Below are 26,478 nucleotides of genomic sequence, written 5' to 3' on the forward strand. Positions count from 1 at the left end.
CTCTGAAAACCTTTCGTAGTGCACCTCTACTCCGCCATTGATCCCTCTTGGTTCCGGGTGGCGGTCGTCTTATATATGCCACATCACTATGCTCCCGTCCCTCAGTTAGCCCCTTACCATCCCAGGAATCTGAAAACGAAGAATCCATAGAAAGGACATTACTGGTAAGTAATTTCTCCTTCAATTAATTGTTTTTCTCCTGCAGATTCCTCATCAGGTAAACTCCCCAAGCTGTTTATATTCTAGGAAACAAAACCGCACTCCCGAAGCTAGCGTCAGCTCCACGGACAACATCCAGACAGAAGTATTTGGTAAAAGTATTCAATGACCATGTCGCCGCTCGGCAGATGTCCCTTACTGGCACACCTCTCTGGAGTGCCGAAAAAAGCGGCTATACCCCAGGTGAGTGGGGGCTGATGCCATGTGGTAGATCTTTCCATGAGTTGTGATAACATTCTGAAATGTAGAGTGATATCTATCTGGATATTGTTTGTTTAGACACCGGCATGCCTTTCCTGGACAGAGAGAAGACCACGAATAGCTGATCTGCCTTTCTGAGGTCTGATGTTCTTGCAACATAAAAACTAAGAGCCCTCTTGCGATCCAACCTATGCAACTGCTCTTCCTCTTTAGAGGCAGGTCAATTCTCTGGGATAAATGAAACTCTGAGACGACCTTCGGCAAAAACCGTGGTTGCACCCTAAGGGACACATTCTCTATGAAACATTGAAGGAATGCTGATTTGCTTGACAGGACCTGCAATTCGCTAACCTGCCTGGTTGATGTAATCGCCACCAAGAAAGCAGTCGTCATTGTCAGTTGACGGAGCATGAGTGTAAAGGCTCAATGGGAGCTGCCATAAGAAAAGGTTAGGACCAAAGTAAGGAGCCAAAGGGAACAGGCGGGAACCTGCTCATGAGACCCTTCTGGAATTGGGCAATAACAAGGATCATAAAGAAAGATCCTTTATTCAGAGACCTTTTGAAAACAGACAAAGCTGGCAAGTATTCTTTGACTGTTGTAACCTAAAGGCTCATTGAGGCCACAGATGGAACGAACTCCATCACTGAAGGGGTGAGGCCAAAGATGGGGGTCAATCTCGCCTTCCCTGCACCACATCTCCAATCTTCTCCACCTGCACGCTTACAGCAATCTTGTTGAAGGTCTTTGTGCAGCCATTAGTACCTCGAGTAGCTCCTCTGAGAGGTGCCAGTCATTATATCTCATCCTCTCAATGGCGACGCATGTACGTTGAGGGATTCCGTGTTCGGGTGGAGACCCGGACCCTCCGACTGAGATAGGAGGTTCGGCCAGTGAGCAGCCGGGGAGGTGGGCAGATGGTCAAGTACAGACTCTCAGACTTACACATCCTCCTCGCCCAATCTGGGGAAACCAAGATCAGGGTTGCTCGGAATCTCCTGAGAACCCCGGAATGACAGGGATCGGAGAAGACACCTAGCGGAGGTTGAAGTCCCACTCCACTAGGAATGCATCCCCCAGTGCGCCTCTTGCCGGGAATTCCCTCGAGCAAAACCGTTTGGTGTCATTTGGGACTTCTGTATGTTCAAGGAGAAGCCCAGCCTGTGGAGTAGCAAGCACATGTTCTCAAGGTGGGATGAAACTTGCTCCGCCGACTTTCTTCGGATCAGCCAATCATCCAGGTATGGAAACACATGAACGCCAGATCTCCTGCAATCTACTTCATGAAGACCCTGGGTGCAGAGGCCAATCCAAAGGGGAGCAATTTGAACTGATGCTTCTGATGGATAGGCACATGGAATTAAACATCTTGGAGATCTAACAACACAGGCCAGTCCTGAAACTGAGGATTGTGGAGAATCTCTCTCAGCGTCAGCATTTTGAATTGGTCTTTCCTCTGGAACTTGTTCAAGGCCCTGAAGTCCAAACTGGGACTAAGTCCTCCCCCTGTCTTGGGTAACAGGAAATATTGGGAATACCAACCCAATTCTCTCTGCACGGGAGGTACCTCTTCCACAGCACCCTTCAAAAGCAGGGCTCTTAGTTCTTTCTGTAGCTCCTGTTCTGGTTGTTGAGGTAGAGGGGGTGGCCTGTCTGGAGAAGCCCAGGCATCAGAGGTAATCTCCTACCACTGGGGCCAGTGCTCGCCAATCCTGCATCAAACCGGGGAAACATGGGGGGAGAACTCAAAGTGGCATTGAGAGCGGAGCCGCCCCAGCCTCTGTTGCCACAGTCTTCTGGCCGCTAGAGGGCCCCCTGCCAGATCACAGGAACTGCCTTGGCCCCAGCCTGGGTTGCAGGACTGTGCCTTCCTTCCAAATGGGACATACCTTCTATATCCCCACCCTCTGGACATGAAGCTGAAGGTTTAGCAGGCTGTTGCAAAGCTAGGCCCAATGACTTAGCAGCTTGCTTTGAGTCCTTAAACTTTTCCAGGGACTCATCGGCCCTAGGGCCAAAAAGGTTCTCACCATTGAAGGCAATGCCCAATAGCTTCACCTGGACATTTGGCGAGAAGCCTGCATTATGCAGATACGCCTGCTTCCTCAGAACTGTAGCTGATCCCATTGCTCTCGCGACAAAGTCGGCAACGTCCAAGCCTGTAAGTAAAGACTATCTGGCCACCTCTTTTCCAACATCCACCATCCACCAGAACCCATCCTGCATGTCTACTTCAGCAATATACATTTGGTTTTTGGAAGACAATCAAGAAAGAATCAGAACATATTTAGCAAATGCACAGGAAGCCTTTACAGCCTTTAGAGCCATCCTGCCCGATGCAAAAACTTTCTTTGCAAGGGCGACAGACTTTTTACCCTCCCTATCCGTAGTGAGATTGGATGTGGATATGGCGGGTCATGTATTGACTGTGGCAGCTTGGACAACCAGGCCTTCCGGAGTCAGATAGGTGGAGAGGAAAGATGGGTGTCCTCTTGCCGGCTTATACGGTTTTACGAATTCAGAATTCACAGGAGGAGTTGAGCAGGGTTTTTACCACAAGGCAACAACAGGGTTGTGTTGAAAGTTAAGGTCCTTGCTGTAAGGGGCCCTTGGTCAAGGATTCAGGGAGTTCATATCTGACAGGGGTTTGGCTAGGTGCCCAAAACCAGGGCATCAACAACCCTGTCCACTTTGGAGTGGTACTGGGCATTTGCAGCTTCATAGGGGTGGGCCTGTTGGAATTCTAAGTCAGGAGAAGCATCCATACCACTTCATACCTCAGACCATCTGCCAAGGTGAGTAAATCGGCCTGGTGTGGTAAATAATCCAAGGCCGCAGAGCCTACCCTTGCTGGTTCAAGACCAAAAGGTATGTGGTCACCGACATCATTGAAAATTATTGACATGGTGTCAAAAAAGACTGATTGGGGCTGCGGGACATACGAACAATCGGAAACCGGGACAGGCGCTAATGCCAATGGACTCACGCTAATGACGTTTTTGATTATGTGGCCGTTTTGGCAACAGGTGGAACCGAACCCAAAGGCATCAGTACCGACACAGACGCAGTCGTGGTCACCGGGCGCCACTGAAGTTGCCCATGCTTGCTGCGCCGAGGCATGAGCCATACCTGCAGCCGCCTTAATCATCACAAGCTTTTGCTCTTTAAAGGACTCCCACTCTGCCCTAGATGTTGGGCCCGATGACAATTTAGCGCATTTTTTGGAAGAGCCGGACTCGTGCCTACGCCGATGACAGTATTTCTTTTAGTGGGAGGATGAAGAATGGCTCTAGGAATGTGACAGTTGTTACGTTTTCCTCTGGTGCCTGTCCTTTTCAAGAGTGGACCCTTCCGTATCGGGGTCTGAAGAAGATTCTCTAATGAGAGTTGTTTCAGTGAGTAGCGTACTGAGCATGCAGAAAAAAGGAACTGAGGTACAGGCTGGAGTCAACGACTGCTGCATCGAGTCAAGAGAGATCGATGGCTGAGTCAAAAAGGTTTCCCAGCAGCTGATGCTGGAAGGATATCCATCTGATGAGGAATCTGCAGGAGAAAAGCAATCCATTGAACTGTTTGTATTGAGAGAGGACATGTCCAATACCAGCATTAGTATGGAGGGGCCTACTACAAAAAGCTCTGGTGTAAATTAATCCCTCTTCAAACGTCATTCTCAGACGCCATTGTCCTTTCACAATACCTTTAGTTTTGGCTGGAACAGTGGAAGTCCCCAGTGCTGCAGTGCTTGGTATGCCACCTCTGCCATCATCAACGACCCGCATGAAACGATCCCTCCTTTCACCAACCGGAATATGTCCTGCAGCTTCCGCCATGAGTCTCCACCCTCCGTGACAGTGCTTAGCAAATGCGCATGATGCACTGACCTCCTTCACCGCCATGCAACCTGAAGGGAAGATCTTTTTGGCCAGTGCATCTGTTTTTTGGATTCCCTGTTTGTAGGGAAATAAGAGGTGAATGTGGCTGACCTAGGGCTCACTGTAGCAGCTTGCACCACTAGACCTACTGGCATGGGGTGGCATGGCAGAAAAGATAAACACCCCCATAGAAGGCTTGGATGTCTTCATGGTTCTGCATCAACAGCTGGCGTGGAGCAAGGCCTTTGCCACAATGTGGAAAATGGGTCAGAGATATCCACATTAAAAGGCAATGCCCTATCTGTTTGCGGTGCCTTATCCAGGATGTCTGTTAGATCATAAGCAGAAAGGGGTTTAGCTGGGGTGCCTAGACCCAAAGCCTCTACCACCTTGTTTACAGTCCTTCTGTACTGTGCATTAGGGTGACCAGAAGGACCAGCCTGTTGCAGATCCAGGTTAGGAGACGTATCTAGCCACCTTGCGTCATGCAATATGTTGGACCGAGCAAGCAAATCCACATGGTCAGAGAAATAAAATCATCTTCTCCAGTCACTGCGCCCATAGGCTCAAAGCCAAAAGGTACTTGCGACACCTTCCTCATCATAAATCAACCTCAATGAGTCAAACAATGTTGGGATTCGGGGGTAAAGGAGCAGACATTGATGCATCATTTCTACCACGGCTATCTGCAACAGTACCTCAGGGGCTTTTGGCGCTAGAGCCGGTTTCCAGGTCATCGTGGTCAGGCATGAGGGTGTGGGACCAGACGGTCACCTTGGCACCGGTACCTCCGGGCACAATTGATGCAGTATTAGCCTGCAGTGGCGGGACTGGAGTTATACCTGCTGCAGCAGTTTTAAACATCTGGAGCATTTTCTCCTTGAATGCCTCCCACTCTTCCTTTGACACTCACAGGGCAGATCTTACTGTGTTCCTCCGACGAATCTCAGTCATGTCTCCCTCAATGGCGTAGTTTCTTGTTGTGGGAGTACGAGGAGGATCAATGGCTTTGTGAGTGCAAACGCTTCTTCGCCTTCTTATGTTGCCTGTCCCCCTTTTCGGGTGTGGGGCCTTTAGTCTCTTGGCCCAATAACCTAACGATTGAACGCACCGGGGATTTCAATGCACTAATTTAGCTGATCCCCCTTTAAAGGATTTTGGATTCATTTGCTGATACAAACTGCTCTCTTCAACTTTGTGAACTTTTCCAGACACCACACGCAAATGCCATGTAGTCAGTTATCGACATCTTTGAGTTGTAGTCATGGCAACGCTTGAATCCTGAAGTCTTAGGGGCATACTTAATGACAAATGTCGACTAGAAATGTTCTCTCATGAGAATGTTAAAAAAAAGCAGTGTGCTGAGCGCACAGAAAAAAATCAACTGAGGTATGGTGTTGCAGTGTTGTAATATATATACGGCTAACGTCACGTCCGGAGCCGACGAGTGGCATGGTTGAGTCAAGAGGATCTGACAGTCTATGTCCAGTTGTAATATGCCCCCTCAAAACATTTTTGAGAAGCCAGCGCTGAAATGCATATCTGATGAGGAATCTGGAGAATGCATTCCATTAAAGTATACATACTTTAAACAATCAAGATGCAATCAACTAGCTAAACACACTACCAAATACCTACCCCTGTGGAAAGAATAAAACTTTGGGTACCGAATCTGGGCTGAAAAAGCAATCAATTGCAGCAATGTCACTGTCCAAATGACAGGTCCTTGAATAAAATGGCTTATAAGTCGCTATATTCCCAAAAGTGGACCAAAAGGACAGGGCCTCTTAGCATCCACCCAAATACACCGATTGAACCTAAGGGATTCATGGGGGTTCTGAGGAAACTCAACCAGGTTTAATTTAGAAGAGGTAGGGGTGAAGTAGAATATAATCCTCCATGGCACCACCACTAGCTCATCGTCCAGCTCACAACTATGACAGAGGCCCTCTCTACCCTGTTCTGCCCAAATTGCACCATACCCTGAATTCTACCACCAGAAGGAGGCTACACTTCTCTTAGTTGTACAGTGGCTGGTCCATGGTTGCACTGGGTCAGCCTATGCTTGGCTACACATGGGGTGCGGGGTTTTGGGAGAATGTAGGCTAGCGCAGAGTTGGAGGGTTCATGGTTGCTTGCTAGAGCATGCTTGGTGCCAAGCTGGAGTGCCATTTGACACTCATTTGTGACCACAGTCAGCACTGCAGGAAGGTGCTGCACTCGGTGCATCTGTGGAACATGAAATGTGAATGGGTTGGGCTAATACCTCATTGAGCTTAATACCTAAAGTTGTATCCAATTTACTTCAATGGTAACCAATAATTAAGGATCAAGGTGATCAGCCTGCATTGATCAAAAAAAGACAATAACACTAGCCCTATGTCATAGAAAGTGAAGTGTTCAGAGAATTGACTATTTGCGCTACACCCCAACAACCTAGTAAAGAAGAACATGTACCAAAAAGGTTTTGAGCATTGTCTCTGGATTTAATGATGGGTTTAAAGCACTAGCTAGGGATTTGAATATAGTACAGTGGTTTAATGTACCTCTGTGATACATGTATGCTCCTTGCGCAACACATTGTGCCACATCTTACAGTTCTAGCACATTGGGAAGATGCCTAAGGGACTCCTACTTTGGTTGCCCTGATGAACTGTCTGCTGGCACAGGTTGCATATTACAATGCACCCCTGACAGGCACACCCTCTAGAAAGCTGAAGTAGTTCAACACCATTTATCAGATAGGCAGTGATGTTGTGGTGGGGATGTCTTCTAAATCTAAAAGCTAAAATATGAATATCTGAAAACATTACGTTACACGTTGTTCAATTAAGTCTGATGTAATGTTTTGGGTGCTGAAGAATACATTTGAAAAGCAGGTGTCTTACATGAAGGTTCAGAATGTAATAATTGTGGATAGGAATGACTTCACTCTCTTTAGGAAGACCCGAGTCTGCATTGGGCCCTCTGCATGGGTAGGCAATAGTGCAGTGGACCTAGTCTTGCCTTAAGCCATCTTCTGTGACATCTTTTGTGGAATCATCTGATACCTCCACACCTGGTGCTCTACCACCACATTCCGTGGCCTTCTGCCTCTCTGTTGCTACCTCTCCCTTCTTGCCTGGAGTACCTCCTCGTCTAAAAGTAGAGGTTAAATGTGCTCACCCACCTTCTGCAGGTACCCAATTTGACCGCCTCTACCACAACCTCCTCCAGATTGCTAGCAACATCCTCCTCATGGAAAGTCTCCCCCTCAACTGCTGGTTCCCCCTCACATTTAATCTCAACCTCCATCTGCCATACCTCCACGGGCTCTATAGCCTCCTTCTGGTTGATGCCTCAACCTTCTATATAGAAGAGTATACCAGCTACTCATCTCTCCCTGCCAGACATTCCAAATAAAAGGAAACGTTGACTAATTCTCTCATGTTCAAAGCACAAATGTGCAAAATACAAAACAAGTGACAAAGACACAGAAATGGGTTCTTACAACACTCACAATGGGAAAGGGTTCTCTAAACACACAAACAGTAGGGACTATCACTGAGTAAGGCACTGGAACACTCATCTGCCTCACTCACAGGAAATGTGCTAGGAAACTTGTTTTGGGGTGTCAAAGGGAACAGGGAAAAATGCAAAAGGATTTTTTTTTTTTTATGTGAGAGAGCATTGGTAAACCGGAAAGATTAGAGGACTCCTAAAGATCACAAAGGCTGCCAAACTCATACAAACCTCTCCAAAACACTCAACTTGCAAAAAGCACCCCATAACTCCCCCCATATCCACTAATTTATGAGCCTCTCTGGTCCACTTCGACCTCTATAGTTAAACAAAACCCTCAAAGGAAGAAGGAAGCAAGCTCGACCTTTTTAGAATAGTCCAAGGCCTCCAATTGTTTTTTAATTGACCCTCAAATCTCAGGCTTGCAATTGAATGGTGGGCATCAAACCCTGCTGTGGGTGTAACATGGGAATACAAGAGGACAGGTGGAACCTGCCCAGAACAGCATAACCTTGCTGTGAGGAACATTGAGAAGTTCGAGCACCCATTTGGCTTGATCATTCTAAAGATACAAACGTAATCATTATGGTTTAATGCACCAGAGGTACCTTCATTGCTTAAATCGTCTTTTTAGTTCCAAAATACAATCCTAAAGTACATCTTCAAGGAAGAGAGAATTAAGTGAACTGCAAGACTATACACCACAAACTCAACATATCACTTTCAATTCAGGTTCAAACAAATGCACAATTTAAACAAAAATGAGGGCACACAGTTATTAAATTGTTTCTGTAACACGTTTATTTTTTCAATCTAGACAAATGTACATTATTACGAGTGTACAGGTTTATCTTAATTACTTTGGGTATGTACAGAAAGAGGTTATCTTCACTATAGGAAGCCAAGTGCATAAAGCCTCAAGAACAATGCATGTACCGTTTATCCTTTTAAAAGGCTTTTAAGATGTAGCTACAGCTGAATTTTCCAGCTGCCAATTAACAATGGGGTGATACAAAAAGTTATTTTCAAAGCACAACAATATCTCAAATATATTTCATTGAGATTAATATTTTTGCTCAAACATTGTATGAACTTGGTGAAACATTTGTATGGCAAGTTTCTGCAAGACATATCCTTGCAGTTCTACCACAGAAAATAGGGCAATAATGTGTACCACTTAAGTCACCAGTCAATAGAGAATGCATCATTTCACTTAAGTCACCAGTCAATAGAGAATGCATCATTTGTAAACATTCTGTTCCAAATGCAGAAGAGCGATTTGTTCGCAGGCTGTCCGTACTCTGTGCACTGGAGTAGGACATGATGGTCGACTAGGAATTCCAGCCTAGAACAACATGAACAACCAGAAGGTAGCACATCCCAAGGGTAGTGGAGACCAGCATCATGGGAAACCCCAATCTGAAAATCAAAAGAAAGCACACATGAATTCAATAGGCTACAGTCCATCATTAGGCCTTCAAATATTCACAAGCATTTAAATATTATGAAATCATAAAACAGGTTAATTGTGTGCATCCTTCCATATAATTTTAATTGCAGTAGGGTATGGGAAGAGCTACGTTTTTGTTTTTTAAACAGGCTTCACTAGAATACTCCACTAAAGAAAGCCATGGTTGCAATTGCAGTTCGTCATCAAACCATGTTCTGATAGCTCCAGTTTCAGAATCATTACCAACAGAAGCCATGGAATTATAGAGTATCTTGCTATGTAATGTTTGTGTAGAGTAGAAGGCTGTAGAGAAGCAGCTGTATGTGTCATTAGACCCCACCCCTCACCTCTGTCATTTTGGAAGAACAAGAAGACACTATGCCTGACCCGGGGTATTATTCCAATACCACATCGAAGATAAGAGACGTTATGCACTCAAACAATCATATGTAATGTACCCTCAAACTGAAGGAAGTCTGCAGATATCAGTGGAGCTAGAAGAGCTATAAGTGAAATCAGACAGGCGTAAAGTGACATCATGAAGAGAAGACATGATGGCAAACAAACAATGTAATACTTAAAGAGGATAACTGAAGAAGCAAAGTAAACACATGTAAATGTGAAGAAACCATATACATGAAGAAAATAACTAGAGATGTAGTACATGTATATACGCAGAAATGCACAGAACATCAGACACATAAAAGCTTGCTACAATAGAGTATTACAGAAAGGATTATCCATTGTTCCACAACATACGAGCACCTTGATACAAGAAAAGAAATGTAGTTCTTTAAGTTAATGTGGAAGTTGAAACTAAGTTTTCTTTGAATATATGGAATAGAAGAACCAGAATCACCTTAATTTCTAGAGATTAAACCAAAGAGCTACTTCAGCTCTCAGGTACAAAACCCCATTTTAACAACATTTGAGAAATGGGTCCTCGAGGATCTGAGTAAAATTTAATTCAAGCAGAACAAACATATGAACTTTACTAACAGGGAGAGACAGGCACTCAAGGATGTTTTAGACAACCAAGAGATCATATTTAAACCTGCAGACAAAGGTGGGGCGCTAGACCTGATGGATAAAAAAGGACTACCCAAAGGAAATTATCAGGCAACTGGATGACAGAGAAACATACAGAGAGGTCCAACACTATCCCACTGAATAAGTAAAATCCTTGATACAAGAAGTGGTGGAGGAGACTAAGAAACAAGGTGTTATAACTGATTACACTAAAGCATTCCGGACGGTTGACCATCCAATCATGCCAGTATTATATATATAACCAAAGATCCATAAAAGCCGAACAGATCCCACAGGAAGACCTATTATTGCAGCAATGGGAAGTCTGCTGGAACCACTGGCCCAGTACCTTGACAAAGTAATACAGCCATTGATACAAAACATCACAACCTATCTTCAGGACACCAGTGATTTCTTATTGAAATTCAAGGATGTGGACTTCGTCCAAGGACGCAATGTACTTTTTGCCATGGAAGTCTCATCACTATATACTAATATTGGACATGCAGCCGGGATAGAAGCCATGGAGTGGCTATTGCTTTCCAATGATGCGTGCAAGGCGGATAAGGTGTTTGTCATGACTTTGTTGAAACTAATACTAACAAAAACTTTTTTAGATATGAGGATCGATATTTTTATTCAGATACCTGGTACACGTATGGGGGCTGATATGGCGCCTAGTTGGAGAACACGTACATGCTGTATCTGGAGACTTAATTTGTTTTGAAACAAGAAAGATGGTAAAGTAACGTGGTGCTCTACACCAGGTACATAGACGGCATTTTTGGGATCTGGAAGGGTCCGGTTGACGAACTGGAGAACTATTTCAGGATGATCAATAACATGCATCCCTGCATAAAGTTTACTTCAGAATACAGCTTTAATAAGGTTCACATTTTGGATGTGGAAGTTTATGCAGAGAACAATACGCTTAATACAATGATCTTTACAAAAAGCACTGACAGGAACAGTCTACTTCTTGCCACAAGCTTTCATCCTAAACGTACACAAGAGAGTGTTCCGATCAGTCAGTTTATGAGGTACCGACGAAACATTACATCAGGGAAAGAGTACAATACCCAGCGATTGAAAGAAAAATATGTTCAGAGAAAAAACGATTCGGAACTAAGAGTATGTATCGAACAAGGTGGAAGAAATTCAGAGAGAGATTTACTTAAATCCAAATCTACTAAGGAAAATCCATCATTTGTTTATGTCACCACATACTCAGTGCAAGGTCATACGATCAAAGGGATAATTAAATGTAATTGGGAGATTATGAATTTAGACAGCACTCTAAAGAAATTGTTCCCGGGAAACCTCCAGGGTTTGCCTACTAGAAAAGCATGGCACCAAGAAACATGTTGGTGCAAGCTGAATTTAAGGAACATCACAACAAGGTCAAACATACAGGCACACAGCCGTGCTCCAACTGCCAAAACTGCGGTAACATTTTGAAAGGGGATTGTATTACACACCCCTATACAGGCAGAAAAATCCCCCTGATACATTCGAGCACTTGTAACTCCACCAAGGTGGTTTATGGCCTAAAATGCCCACATGTCTTTTATCACGTTGGGATGACAACACCTAAGGGCAAAACCCGTTGGACGAAACACAAATCGAATATTCAAACAAGGAATCTGAAGTCCCCGGTAGCCAGCCACTTCCTAGAGGCAAAACATAACATTGCACAGGTAAGATTTGTGATTCTACAGAAAGTGGTGATGCCCAAAAGAGGGGGTGATCTGAAGAAGAGATTGCGGCAGAGAGAGATAAAGTGGATAGATAACTTGGAATCACTGACTCCATGGGGTATGACTACAGAGTAGGATCTGTCATGCTTCTGCAGGCTATTAGCCTGTAAATCAGATTGTAAACGGACCCGAGCCTCTGGAGGGAAGGACATGCAGAGAAATTGGGTGGGTATGATAGCACTATCCTTGTGAGCATCAGATTATTTTCTGAAGAAGTTTGAGATTGTGACTGGAGCCCTGGTCCGGGAAGCCTTACAAACTATTGATGTGCAAAGAATCATTTCCGTTAATATAATATCATGCAGGATTGTGAACATTATGAATTATGGAAGAGGCTTGGGAAGGAGTTGAAAAGCAAGAGGATTATAGACATGCTATAGGTTAACTATATTGGGCCTTTTGTAAGCTCTTAAAAATGGGGCATCATAGAAGTTACCACATGAATAGGTTGATTTATGCAATGCATCTTACTTAACATCTTTTAATATCCCCAAATTGCAGGCTACTTTGGAAATAGTCGCTATGAAGGTGATTACATTTGACTATCCTTACCAGAGGCATGTCAACCTAGCAATCATAATATATATCGACTTAGAAATTGCTTGGATGCATGATCATCAAAACGATCAGTTGGAGGGGGAGGTGTCGATGCCGGTGGATCCAGGCGTAGGCTAAGCCACATAAGTTGAAGAATTGAATGTGAGAAAACCTGGGCAGTATATTTTGTAATATTGTAAGGGAACTCCATTGACAGCCATATATGAATTACAAAACCATTAGGAGCCTGATAGTACATTATTAGAAATTAAGTTAAAAATAACATAGCAGAACGATGGGCAAGTGCCTTTATTTTTGTGAAAGAGATATAATATATTGGAAGTGTACATTGTCAGGAAAACAAATGGTTGCCAACATTTGGATTAACAGTTAGATTGGAAATGCTCGACTTGTAAACCAGGCTAAAATGGCCACCCTGCAATTAGGGGCAGTGGCTCGGTTTCGCTACAATGGTCGCCATGGCAATGGAGTAAACAGAGACAAACACGAGGCACCCGACCGGTTTGCCATTGGATGCTTTGTGTTCCACGCAAGAGGAGCAATTGAGAGACACTAAGCACAGGGGAGAGGGGGCCTCTTAATAAGAACAAGAGAATGTTTCATGAAGTTTTCATTGTGCATATTATCGGAGCGGCACTAACGGAACCCTGTATCCCCTTAGATGCAGAGAGAATGATATACAGGGATACTAAGGAGAACTGCAGCTGAATAGAAATGTTAACGGACATATGGGTAAGTTGTGGGTGATGGTGTTTCTCAATCAATGGATTTAATTTTTTAAGCTTGTTTAAATGTAGTGCCACGTTTGGACAACATGACAAGTTTGTCTTTTTGATTATAACTAATTAAAGAAGTTGAAAGACCAGGGAGTCTTGGATGTGGGTGACAAACTGTTTTGTAAACAAATGAGTAGGCACAAAATGAAACAAAAAATAGAAATTGAATTTGAGATATATTATTTTATAATTTTTTCGTAGAATACTAGTGATTGAAAAAAAACGAAGAAACCACATCAGTTTAGCCCAGGAAGAAGGGTATAGCTAAGTATCCGAAACATGTCGGCAACAATATCGAAAGATGAAAAATATGTTTTGTTTTTTGTTATTTGATGTAAAATAACTCCTGATGTGGACATGGATGAATTTTATTGGAACAATACATGTAAGAATCACTGCATCTGAATTACCAATTAGTCAAAGGTGGGATTTGAGTTAACAGCGAAATTTTGGTTCTTGAGTCTTTAGGACTTTTTACTTTGTAGATGAATTTTTTGATGAGCAAATATTTGATAGAAAAATAAGAAAATATTAAACATGTATTTTGAAAATGAGTATTACTGAATGTTGTTTTAATATAGAAAGAATGATTTCTTGGGAGAATCCCCAATCAAGAGTGTACTAGGACTACCTGTTGGCAACAACGTTTTTGTTTTGGTGCAGCAGAGATTAGAGCACGGGTAAATCAGCCATGATGAGAAAATGGACGTCAACTCAATATAATAGTAAGCGAGAAGCCTGAAGGAGAGAGACCAAGGCTGCAGAGCTGTCAGGCACTGGAATACAAGCTTGTGCAAGAACAAAGGATAGCTGTTTGATTCAAGATCAAGGATGCCACAGCAAGAGGCAACTGCAAAGCACAAATGGAGTCAAGGACAATTAGCTATGTATGCAGGGCGTATTTCTCTTCGATTAAGCAAAGGAGTGAATATGTGCGAGTCCCAAGTATTGTACAATTGAAGATGCAGAAAGTAAATGAAAGACGGAGCAATCAACTCTCCAGAGGCTGGAGAGAGTAATAGCACTCAGCCTAACTGAATCAAATAGCACTAAATAGAAGGGCAGAATGTACATAATCATGACCTCTTCACAAGAGATGTAAGACTGGCAAACAAGGCCTACTCATAAGGCTCCAGATACAGATAACAATGTACCTTAACTCCCTTGAAAGTTCCGGAGAAGAGAACAGCTAGCAAGGTAAACTACAAAGAACAAGCCTTGGCTTTTGGCCTAACTGATGATACTGATGATAGATGGTAGGCTAATTTGCCAAGTGTTGCAGGACCCAATCCGCTGCTATTTTTCTCTGCTATTATCTGTATTCTACCTATTTAGAGGTTGTTCCAGGCGTGCATATAATATCAGGAGCAGCCAATAATGTTACTAACACCTAAATGAACTGTAGATATATATGTTCCCTTAACCAATCCCTCACCCTAATAGGTTTTTACTATTAGTCACATAGGATGACGTCATAGCTGACGTACATCAGGGTATGAAGCTTTTGTGTAACCGAAATGTATTCGAGGGTGTGTGAGCTTCGCCAGGTTTCCCTACTTCATTGATCTGATAATCAAGTAGTATTTTGCCATATTCTTTGAGTCTGCCTGATTATTTGGGCCCAAGATTATTATTGTGGTAATCCCATCCGGCACTTGGAACGCACCAGGTGCTCTTGCACATTGCTAATGCTCCTGATGCAGAATTTACCAGGATGGAATTGTGTCAATCAAGGCACAAAAGACTCAATGACGCCTGCATTGATGTGGACAGAGTGATCGAAATTGGTTGGAGATTAGCAGATTGAAATAAGAAGGTAGTTTATGAATCCATAAACCCGTTATTTTCAAACCATGGTCATAAATCGTTAATTTTAAATCTACGTTTTGGTGTAGAGCCCCACAAAATCCAACACAGATAAAACCAGGCTCAAATTTAGGCTGGAATGGTATAATCGTTACATCTTTGGAGAAAAAAAATGCAGACGTTACATCGTGCTTAAAAATATCACCTAATACAATGGACTCCATATGCAATTTCTCCAATTGCTAGTTTTCAATTGATGCGTGAATGGGAAATAACTGTTTAAAAATGACCCCACATAAGCAGAACTCCTGGTGCCAGGCACAACACCATTGCCTTTGGATAGCTGTCTCAAGCTGACAACCAGAATGAACGCACTTTGAATTCTGATGGATGCTGAGCTTTCTAAAACCTTCAATTTGTGGCTGCTGTGAAGAATATTTTATTGAAACCAACATTTCTCAAATGTATATCTACACTTAACTTTACCCTTGTGTTGCGAGCTTGTGTCAATTGCCCGTGGATTCACTAGAGCTGTAAAGCGGCTATTGGCCCTGGCTACATGCCAGGCCGAGTGGAGTTCCTTTATGGGGTATGGGACCTGCTTGAAAGGGCCACTGATGACATCACACAGAATATCATGGGACACTGTCAGTTTAAATCAGTGCAAGCTAGTTTCTAACAGGGTCATAAGCTCATTAAAGGGTGGGCTCAGAGTTAAGGTGGTGCAGCTTCAAACTCAGGCTGAATTTCATAGATGTTGTTATAAACTATCACACTAACATCACTTCAACTAACATTTTGACTGAATTATATATCGACATATATACACAAACACACACACACACACCCACTCTCCTCTCATACCATTATTTTATGCATGCTTTTTTGGACAATCATGACAAGCAAACATTTAGAGCAGTAAATCTGCCAGGAAAAGCATGTCTCTAAAGATTTTAAATTAATAACCATAGAGTGTCAAGCAGTCATTCTCCTAATATTTCTCTGTAACCTGCACCAAATATTTTGCTCTGTTAAGTTTACTACTTGTCTCAGAATTTCTACCTACAAACAGATTTTAAATGTTACTCCTGATCTCACATTCAGACTTCAATAGATGTGTTTCTTCCATAATCGGAAAGAAAAACTAAATAAAATATTTAAAATGCTGCACAAATTATTCGTAGTGGAGTCAGCTCTACCATTTTCATAGATTATTTCTTCTTTGTGAAATACATGGCCATGCTATTGATGTGTGCCACCCTTACAGATCAGGTGGAACCATCCACAAAAATACCCCCCAACAAAAACACTGAGTGAATACTACCACCCAAAAAGTAGAATCGATAGAAACAAAGGAGCCTGCCGTCTACCGCTTCCACCCAACTCTACTACTGCGGATATGAAGAGGTAAGATGACATCTTTTATTTTCCATGAATTACTAGTTGCAAAGAAATGTGGATTAACAAAGAGATCAGTTTTAGAGTTGGCATGCATTTTTCCTCACCTAAAAAGTACCTCGAATAGGGAATGGAATTACTTGATTACCTATTTCTTAAAAAGGAGAAATTAACAGTGATGTTCTGTTAATGAATTCTTCTCCCACAGATTCCTCATTTTGATAGATCAAGTGTCAGCTGCTCGGAAAACGTTGACAGGGTGTGTAGTGCGGCTTGACGTCTCTCAACGACTCCCTCGTATTCGACCACGCCACGTTGTGAGGAATTTCCATCTGGCAAGGGCACAAAGCTCTGGCTTTTTTTATTTTTAGTACATAAGATGATACGGGGGATTCCTTCTCCAAAGGGGTAACCTGCTAACCATATCTGCCTTTGTCGCAACTCCATGCAAAAGCATAGTGCACTTGTGCACCGCTGCATCAGTTGTCAGATCTGCAGCACACGCTCTGCTTCTGGCAGAGAGCCGGTTCAAATGTCACAAGATGCCCACTCAACTACTGCAGGGACAGCAAAGTCACTGAAGCACATGGGCGACATTTAAGATATGACCCCTGTACCAAAATGAAGATGATCATGAGTACCCCATACTGCTGGCAGGTCAATCTCTAAGAATAAGCTTTGCCTGAGATTATGCATAGTGCATGGCTATACGTATGATCATAGCCACTATACCCCTTTTGTTATTGCACATGTGTCGGTTCCTGCGAATCAGCTCTTCTGTGGAAGGTAACATGTATTTGGGTCAGACAGGGCGATACTGCCACACGGCAGGACAGAAACCCAGAGGACCAAGCCTCTCTTTAATTCTATTTGTGAGGGCTCATAAGCCCTCTGCCTGAGAGACAGCTGGCAGCTGTCCTGGGCCCAGGTATCAAACGAGGACACCCATTCAGGAGGACTAGCCACACACTAGGGTGCCGCATATCCAAAGATCTTTGTTGTAAGCAGGTGGGAGGGGGCGAGAATAAAAAGGCCAGGAGAGCTCTGGAAGAAGGCTTTCATCATCTTCTTTCTCATTCTTTCCCGTCTCCTCCGTGTCCTCTGGAGCAAAGCACTTTGGGTGCAAGATAAACAGGGCAAAGTGCACTAGAGCCAGGGGCAGGGATTAGTCCCCTAACACAGGCTTACTGTAGACAATCATGTGAGGAATTGTGCCTTTAAAAGACGGTGTCTCACACCCCCTTCAGCAGAATTCCCTCAGTTCCTCAAGGATCCTTTAAGGCCGGAGAGATGTTCTGAACTCACTAGGACTTCGTTTGGGACAATTGAACTATCCAAAGCCCTCCGACGGTGGTGAAGAAGTTGTCAAAGACCAAAGTAAAATCTGTCCCATAATCGCTCCCAGGAAACATTGCAAGTGACCAGTACTGTGGATCAGGTCCAAACATTCTGCAACAGATCTTCTGGGATAGAAGAACAGACCCTGAACCGGTGCATCCAGTCCTCGAGGCCTTTGCCTCAAAGCAAACGGAGGGCCAGACCAGCCAAAGCTCCCTGTTCCCTAACACCAAACCGGTTGCTCCCCATTCTCTGCATCCTGAACAATAGGGAAGGCGCTGCTGCTGGTATGAGTTCCTCCAACCAGCTGAACTATTGCACTGTCTCTAAACCAGCTCAACACTGCATCGTGTCCTAGCAAAGCCTGTCAGTAGCCAGGCCCGAAGGGTTTGCTCAATGCCGGAACCTGAACTGTCTCTCTAGAGGGTCACTCTAACCGGGGGTTACAAGCATGGCTCAGACACGCTAGCACGAGAACCACTGCCTCATTGACTGCACATTGACACATCCTCGTGCACCACTAATGACCTCTGCCCACCGACTCCAACCACTGGAGCTTCACTCACCAACCTCTCCCAGAGGCTAAAGCATGACTCAGCCTGGTCAAGTGCAAAGCGTTCTTGGGATCACCCTGACTTGCATCATTGAACCGCTGCCGTTCATCCACACAGAGCCCCCACATTTGCCCGTTCAACGCATGCTTGCTGCCAGGGCCTCCAAGATCTCACGTGCCCAGCTGAGACTGATCAGCTTGCATCAATGTTTGAACCCGGGTCTGATGCCTCAGGCCACCAAGAAATTAATCCAGGTACTGTGACATTGAACTGCCCCGACAGTCCACTTGGGCCCTAGAGACAGGCTAAGTCATGTTCGCTCCAGTTTTCTACAACATACCCTTTTGTGGTAGTACCTTACCTACCATCACCGGAACTACGATCAGAGTGCTACTTTCCCCAGGCTGTTGCAGCTTCTCTGTTCTTTCCTTTCGAGAGGGTCTTTTTACAGCAATCTCATTCGTTCTACTTGCAGATTGTGTGTTTTATTAAAGTGTTGAACAAATCACTTACCTCTCCGTAATGTTCTTTTTGATGGATGTTCCTGCAACGGATTCCTCATCTATGATATCCCTATCTCTGCGCAGCTGTTCTCCAGAACCTTTTCCGGCACCAGGGGCACAGCACAACTCTGCGTCACTTCCGTCCAATGCCTCTACACGCTCCGCGCTGGGTATAACGTCGGGGCCAGCATATATAGTGGCGCAGCACCCCATGACCTCAGTTCCACCCATTTTTCCCTAGTACTCTGAAGCTGAGGGATCATATAACCAAAGGTGTACTAGCTCCTGCAAGATGGGCAGTTAGGGAGTGAGATGGGAATCCGTAGCAGGAACATCCATCAGAAAGAACATTACGGAGAGGTAAATAATTAGTTTTCCTAATGGATTCTTTCCTGCCACGGATTTCTCATCTATGATAGACTGCCAAAGCAGTATGTAAATCTGGAGGAGGGAGGAAACAAGGACATCACCTAAACCAGAAAACTCTGTAGAACTGCCCTACCAAAACGGGCATCCCGGCCGGCAAGGGAATTTAAGCAGTATTACTTTGCGAACGTGCTCAGAGAAGCATGGAAAATGTCCAGGACAGGGACTCCCATCTGCGGGGCAGAGGTGGCAGCCACTCCACCTAAGCACCCAGGCACATCCTTCCCAGCCAGATCGTAGCATTCTGAGATGCAGAGAATGAACCAGCTAGACAGAGTATGTTTGGTTACAGCCCTGCCAGCACGAGCATCAGCATAACTAATGAAAAGCTGGTCATCTTTTCTAGCCTCTCTAGTATGAGAGATGTAGAACTTCAGGGACCATACCGGGTCCAGCCGGTGGAATCATTCTTCTACCTTGGAAGGGGTGAAGTGGAGGAAAAAAGACAGTAAAATGGATCTTCGGAGAGAGATGGTAATCCGAGATCACCTTTGGCTGAAAGGAGGGTCTCACTCCCAATGAAAAAAACCAAATAGGGAGGTAAAACAGACAACCCCGGGAGCTCACTCACCAGTCTCGTGGAAGTGATGTCAACTAGGAAAATCACCTTAAGGGTGAGCAATCTAAAAGAACAGGCATTAAAGTGCTCAAACGGAGCACTCATAAAACAAATGTAAAACTAAACTCAAATTCCATACTGGGACCACAAACTGGCTGGGAGGAAACTGGTTACACAAACCCCACAAGAACTGCATAGCAGTGGGGATTGAGAAAAACAAATAGCGGCAAGGTAACCCTTCACAGTGTCAATCTGCAGGCCATCTTGGGCCAAGGAAAGCAGAAAATCCAACCTAGGGGACAGAGGACTGGTTAAAGGATCCAGGTCCCTCTTCCGGTCACAAAGCGAAACCTTTTGCCACCTGCTGTCATACATAGATTTTGTAGCTGGCCTCCGAGCTGAAAGGAGCGCATTGAGGACGTTGTCCGACAGGTCTCAATCCTTGTATCTCAGGCTCTCAGTAGCCAAGCATAAAGGTTCAGGCTGTTGAGGTTCGGGTGGAGGACCCACACCTCTGATAGGGAGAGCAAGTCCACTCTTGTCGGAAGGCGCCTTGGAAGGCATATGGGTATGTCCAGCAACTCAGTATACCACTCAGTCTGGGGCGATCAGGATGATCGTGGTTCCAAACAGGCGCAATCTCCTGAGAACCAGAGGAATGACAGGGATTGGGGGGAACGCATAACGGAGGTTGAAAGTCCCCTCGACCTTCAGTGCATCCACCAAAGCTCACCGGTGAGGAAATTCCCTAGAGCAGAACAACTCGCACTTTCTGCTGGCACGGCAAGAGAATAACTTGAGTTCCCCAAATAAAGAAGATCACCTCTGGAACTTCCAAACAGAGCGCCCACTTGTGTGAGGCTGAAGTCTGTCTGCTCAAGGCATCCGCAGTGACATTCTCCCGTCTGGCTAGATGAACCGCTGTCAGGGAAACACTGTTCTCCAGAGCACAGACACACAGTCTCATTGCTTCTCTGTGTAGAGGACCCTATGCACCCTTGTTTGTGGAGGTAGTGCATTGCAACTGCATTATCCGTTACGATTAGCACAGTCTTGCACTTCACAGAGGGGAGGAAAGTGACCAGGGCCAGCCTGATCACCCTCAACTCCAGCAAGTTGATGCGCTCCCAAGACTCCACGGGAGAACACAGTCAGTCTGCTCACTGTAAGGTCTGATGGGCGAGCACCCCAGCCAGTCAGAGATATGCCCGTCACCACCATCACATGGGGGCAAAGTCTGACAAAATAAATGCACCTCTCAGCAAGTTGTCCCGCACGGGACCACTGCGGGTGATCGTGGGCCACTGGGCTAGAGACCTATAGAAGGCCCGACATGTGGCCCTGAAACTGCAATGATTGTTAACGGAGAAGCTACTGAAGCTATCTGATGCACAGCCTTGCTTCCAGCACGACAAGGAGGCAGGATGCCATGAGGCCCAGAAGGTGCAGAAAAGCCGAGGCACTGACTTTTTCCCTGTTATTGGAGGATATTGACCATTTGAAAGATGCTCATCACTCGATCCTGGGGCAGGAAAGCCCTGCCCAGGCGAGTGTCCAAGACATGGATGCCTTCCCCCTCCTGAGGAGAGCCGCTACCACTGCCAGCAGTTTGGTAAAAACCCTGGGCGCTGACGAAAGACTTAGCGGCAGGAACTTAAACTGGTAATGCTGTCGGCCCACTATGCATCTCAGGTACTTCCTGTGCTTTAGATGAATTGGCAAATGGAAATAGGAATCATGAAGATCCAGGGAAACCAACCAGTCCTGCAGATCAAGGGCTGCGCTAGAGTAGCTATCTTGAGCAAGTTCAGCAACTGCAGATCCAGAATGGGGTGCAAGCCTCCATCGTTCCTCGGCAACAGAAAATAGGTGGAGTGCCACCCCCTTCCTCATTCTGGGCACGGAACCAGTTAGATCGTGCTTTTCACCAGAAGCTGACAGACTTCCTCTAGGAGGATTGGATCCGGAAACAAGGGGGTGGCTATAGGACTATGGTCCGTTGGGTGCTGGAGAAACGGATGGCAATAACCCTGACAGATGACCAGTAAGGTCCAAGTGTCGAACGTGGTCTCCAACCATTCCATGCAGAACAAGGAAAGCCTCCTGCCCACTGGTGATGTGTGAAGAAGCCCATCACTGAAGTTTGGCGCCATGAGTGGTGGTGGGAACAGCAGTCGCTGCAACATCCTCCCTGCTGGGTACCCCTTCTAAATCTACCTCCCGGGAGGCACCTGCCTTGGCCCCTTCTCACACAGGTTGTCCACGGCTCCTCTGGGCAAAGCCAGGAAAGAGGCGAAAACCCCTGCCCTGAAAAGAGGGATGCTTGGAAGGCTGCTCAATTGCAAGCCCTAAAGACTTGGCAGTCGCCTTAGTCGACTGGACCTTCTGGAGGGCGTTGTCAGCCTTGGCTACAAACCCTGACATTTGTAGCCAAGAATGGTGTATGACCACGTGCTAGTGGCCATGGACCTGTCCACGGAGTCCGCAGTGTCCAGTCCAGATTGCAGCATCTGCAGTGCCGTCTCCTTGCCGTCCGAGACTAAGGATAGAAATCCATCCCTCATCTCTCCCTCTAGGATGTACTCTGCCGCATTGCTACAAATGACCAGAGGACGAAGGAGAATTTTGCCATGGAACAAGATGCATTCACGGCCCGCAGTGCTAGACTGCCTGCCGCAAACACCTTCTTGCCTCACGCATCAAACCTCTTAACTCATCCTGTCTGATGGAAGGGATGGAAAGGTAGAGATCTTCAGGCTCACTGTCCCGGCCTGAACCACCAGGCTTTCAGGTGATGCATGGGCAGAAAGGAAAGCTGGGTCCGACATAGCGGGATGGTACTTCTTCACCAGGTCCCAGTCCACTGCCAAAATGGGTTTCTCCCCACACTTCCGATACCAGGGTCTTCGCCGCCACATTAAAGGAGAGTAGTGTTTCCTTCTTTGGGTCATCATCCAGAATGTCACAGAGCTCGTATTGAACTTTGGACCTGGACTGAGCAGAGAGCCCCCGAGTATCAACCACCTTAGACATCGGGCATTGGAAGGCAGCCCGAGGCTTACCTAAGGTGGGAGCTTGTAAGATATCCAAATCAGGGGAAGTATGTAGGCTGCTAGCCCCTTTGCAGGTCCTCTGCAAAGTTCAGCATGTCCTCACCTCCCATGTAAAATTCCTCCGGGAAGTCTCTTGCCTCCCTAGCACCCATGGGCTTAAGACAAAAAGGGACCTGGTCGCCTTCCTCATCGTAGCTGTCATACATCTTAGACATAAAGGCATCCGTGGGAAGTGGGACATAACCCTGCAGAGGCCACAACGGCAATCTGTGCCAACAATGCGTTGCACCCCGCTGAGAGACTTTGCTCTCCTTTTGGACCAGGCCAGAGCCCTTAGGCATGCGGGAGTGGTCTTCTGAGGGTACCCTGCTGGTCGTGGAAGACGCAGTGGGACACTTGGGAGCAGCAGCCGAAGCTGGCTGCCTGCGCCACAGGCACCAGGGCTGGAGCCTTTTCGAAGATATCAAGCATCTTCAGGCAGAAGCTTTCTCATTCCTCCAATGTGGAGGACTAGGTTGGAAAAGGCACCTGTGCCGGCCGCTCTGGGGAACCCGTAGAGTAGTAGTTCTTTTTCTTTGAGGAGGAAGAAGAGTGGCGATGAGGACTCACTCAGGGAGAGTGACCTCTTCTGATGCTCCTTCTCTACATGCAGAGATGCCCGATCTTTGGAGTGTTGGGCTATAGGATCTCGAGTGAGGCTGCAGAAACACACCCTTTGCTTTTAGACAAAGGTGAAGAACTTCACTGCCCATTCCTGTAGGGCATTTGTGTGTATGGACTGACACGACACGCAATCCTGGGTGTTGTGGTCCTCATTCAAGTAGTAAAAGCATATTTGAGCAGATCCGAGACCGACATCTGCCAGCTACAATCCACACGCATCTTTAAACTGGAGGCCTTCGAAGAATTTGGCATGGCATATTCTAAAATTGGAAGCTCAATGAGCCTGTTTCCAATCAGCGCACAGTGTGCGTGAAAAAAAAGGAAATGAGGTGATGTGCTGCTATATATGCTGGCCCCAACGTTATATTCGGAGCTGGGAGGATAGAGGCATCAGACGGACCCGATGCAGTGGTGTGCTGTGCCTCCTAGCGGTGGGAATGTTTCCAGAGAGAACAGCTGCGCTTGGATAGGGACATCATAGATGAGGAATCTGTCAGGAAAGAATCAATAAGAATATATTTCTATAAAACCTTGATTGAACATTCCCTTTATTTTGGGCTGTGATACTGTGTTGTTTAGGTCACTACTAGTTCATCCTCACATCCCTCTTAAGAGTATAGTCTTCCCTCGACTCGTGTTACCACCAAAGGTGAAGGAGGTATATTTATTGTCCCTGTATTACCTTTATGATTGCTTTGTGTGCTGTTTGTAGAAGTGTTAGGGCTGAGTGGGCCATTTTACTCCTGCTCATCCTTTTACTCCAGCAAGGCAGAATCCAATTCGTCACAGACGCGACTTCGATCATCGTACTAAAGGGATGCACTATGCCCCCTTACCTCAGTTCCCCACCCCCTGCTCTCCCCGGATCAGCCTCAGAGGAAATATGCAGTCATAGAGAAAGGCAATCAAAACAAACAACAATAGCAAACAAAAGATGCTTGCTTGCTTTTTGTTTTTATTAGTTCTTTGAAACAGTGCCAGAAGCAATTGGAAATCCCGGCAACCAATTGTTGCTTTCCCAACGTAGCACGGTGGCTTCTCCTGTGATGGGCACATAGATATGTGACCACAAACTGCAATTGAGACCATGGACTTCCAAGCAGGGTAGGCTGGGAGAGCGATGAGGAATCTGTAAGTAATTTCTCCTTCAATGGATTGTATTTTCCCACAGCTTCCTCAAATTGATAGACTCCTAAGTGGAGTGTTGGATGTCACACCAAGAAACTCTGGAGGACCACCCTACCAAAGTGAGCCTTGCCCCCTCAGGCAATGTCTAAGCTGTAATGCTTGGCAAACGTGCAAAGAGGACCTCTTTGCTCTGCAACAAATGTCTCTAGCTGGAATTCCCCTCTGGTAGAATGGGCCCTAATCTCTGTTGGAACCACCTTACATGCGTTCTAATAACATAAAAAATTGCAAGCTCTATCCAACGAGAGATAGTCTGCTTGGTAACCGCTCGCCCCAACCTGGATTGTGAAAACACAATGAATAACTGGTCACCCTTCCAGAATGAGCCTACTCTAGCCAGGTAAAAACTCAGCACCCACTTGGGATCCAACCTGTGGAGCCTCTCCTCATCCTTAGAAGGTCGATGCGCCACCTTAGATGGAATTCCGACACCACCTGGTAAAATACCTAGAGCGTACTTTTAGGCATACTTTCTCCTTAATAAAACTTCAGGAATGGGGCCTTACACGAGAGCACGTGCAATTCACTGACCCTTCTTGCAGATGTGATTGCCACCAAAAAGCAGTCTATAATTTGACGAGTCTGATGGGAGTTGAATGCAACCGCTCAAACGGAGCCACCATCAGGAAGATGAGCACCAAATTAAAATCCCAATCAGGGATCACAAAAGGCAAGGGAGGGAAAGAATTAAGTAGGCCCTTCAAGAACTGGGCCACCACTGGAATGATAAAGAATGAACCTTGTTCGGTCATCCTTTTGAACAAAGAAAGAGTGGGAAGATACCCCTTTAACATGCCCACTTGCAAGCATGATTTGACTTTGGCCAACAAAAATTCCAACACCCAGGAGGTGGGGCACGACATGGGATCCACTGCCTTCGCCTTGCACCAAGTCATGAACTTTCTCCATCTGCACACACACTGAGACCTAGTGGACGGTCTACGTGCAGGCAACACCATTTCTAGCACCTCCTCGTTGAGGTCCCAGTCCCAGTACCTCAGTCTCTCAAGGTTGAGGGGGTCCGTGTTAAGCACATTGCCCCCCCCTCTTGACTGTGACAAGGGATTCGGGTAACACGTCCTCCTCACCCATTAATAGGTGATCGAGATCAGGTGAGCCATAAATCTCTACAACCTCCTGAGTACCCAAGGGATGACTGGTAGCGGTGGGAATGCATAATGGAGGTCGAACCTGGGAATTCTTCCCCTCCTGGATATCCAAGACCGCACCAATAAACTGGAGCCCTTGTGCTGGTGAGGTCTGTGATTTCTGCAAATTCAGTGAGAACCCCAAGTCATGCAGTACAGAACAAGTGTCCTCGAGGCACATCGAAATTTGTTCTGGTGACCGTGCTCGGATCAGCTAATCGGCCAAGTATGGGAACACAAAGAGACCAGCTCTCCTGAAGTGGGCCACTACTACTACCATCAGCCTGTTAAAGACCCCCTTGGGGTGGAGGTCAAGCCAAAAGGGAGATCCTTGAATTGGTAATGTGCGTCCCCTATGACGAACCATGGGAACCACCTGTGCTTCCGGGGGTATAGGCACATGAAAATAGGTGTCCTGAAGGTCCACTGACACCAGCCAGTGTTGGAACTGCACAAACTAGAGAATTTCTGTCAATATC

General features: G+C 45.7%; 1 protein-coding gene across 2 annotated transcripts in view; it reads right to left on the bottom strand.

Annotated features, from left to right (window-relative positions):
• Window positions 1-8,576: 8,576 nt before the first annotated feature.
• Window positions 8,577-26,478, bottom strand: part of OCA2 (OCA2 melanosomal transmembrane protein) — a 1,377,074-nt gene continuing 1,359,172 nt past the window's right edge. For both annotated transcript variants that reach the window (XM_069636602.1, XM_069636601.1), the window contains one exon: window positions 8,577-9,212. In XM_069636602.1, coding sequence (XP_069492703.1) covers window positions 9,125-9,212 — 88 coding nt within the window. In that variant the 3' untranslated portion in view covers window positions 8,577-9,124. The remainder of the gene's footprint in view (window positions 9,213-26,478) is intronic.

This window comes from Ambystoma mexicanum, chromosome 7p (assembly GCF_040938575.1).
Source record: "Ambystoma mexicanum isolate Mex_15411 chromosome 7p, UKY_AmexF1_1, whole genome shotgun sequence".
Classification (NCBI taxonomy): domain Eukaryota; kingdom Metazoa; phylum Chordata; class Amphibia; order Caudata; family Ambystomatidae; genus Ambystoma; species Ambystoma mexicanum.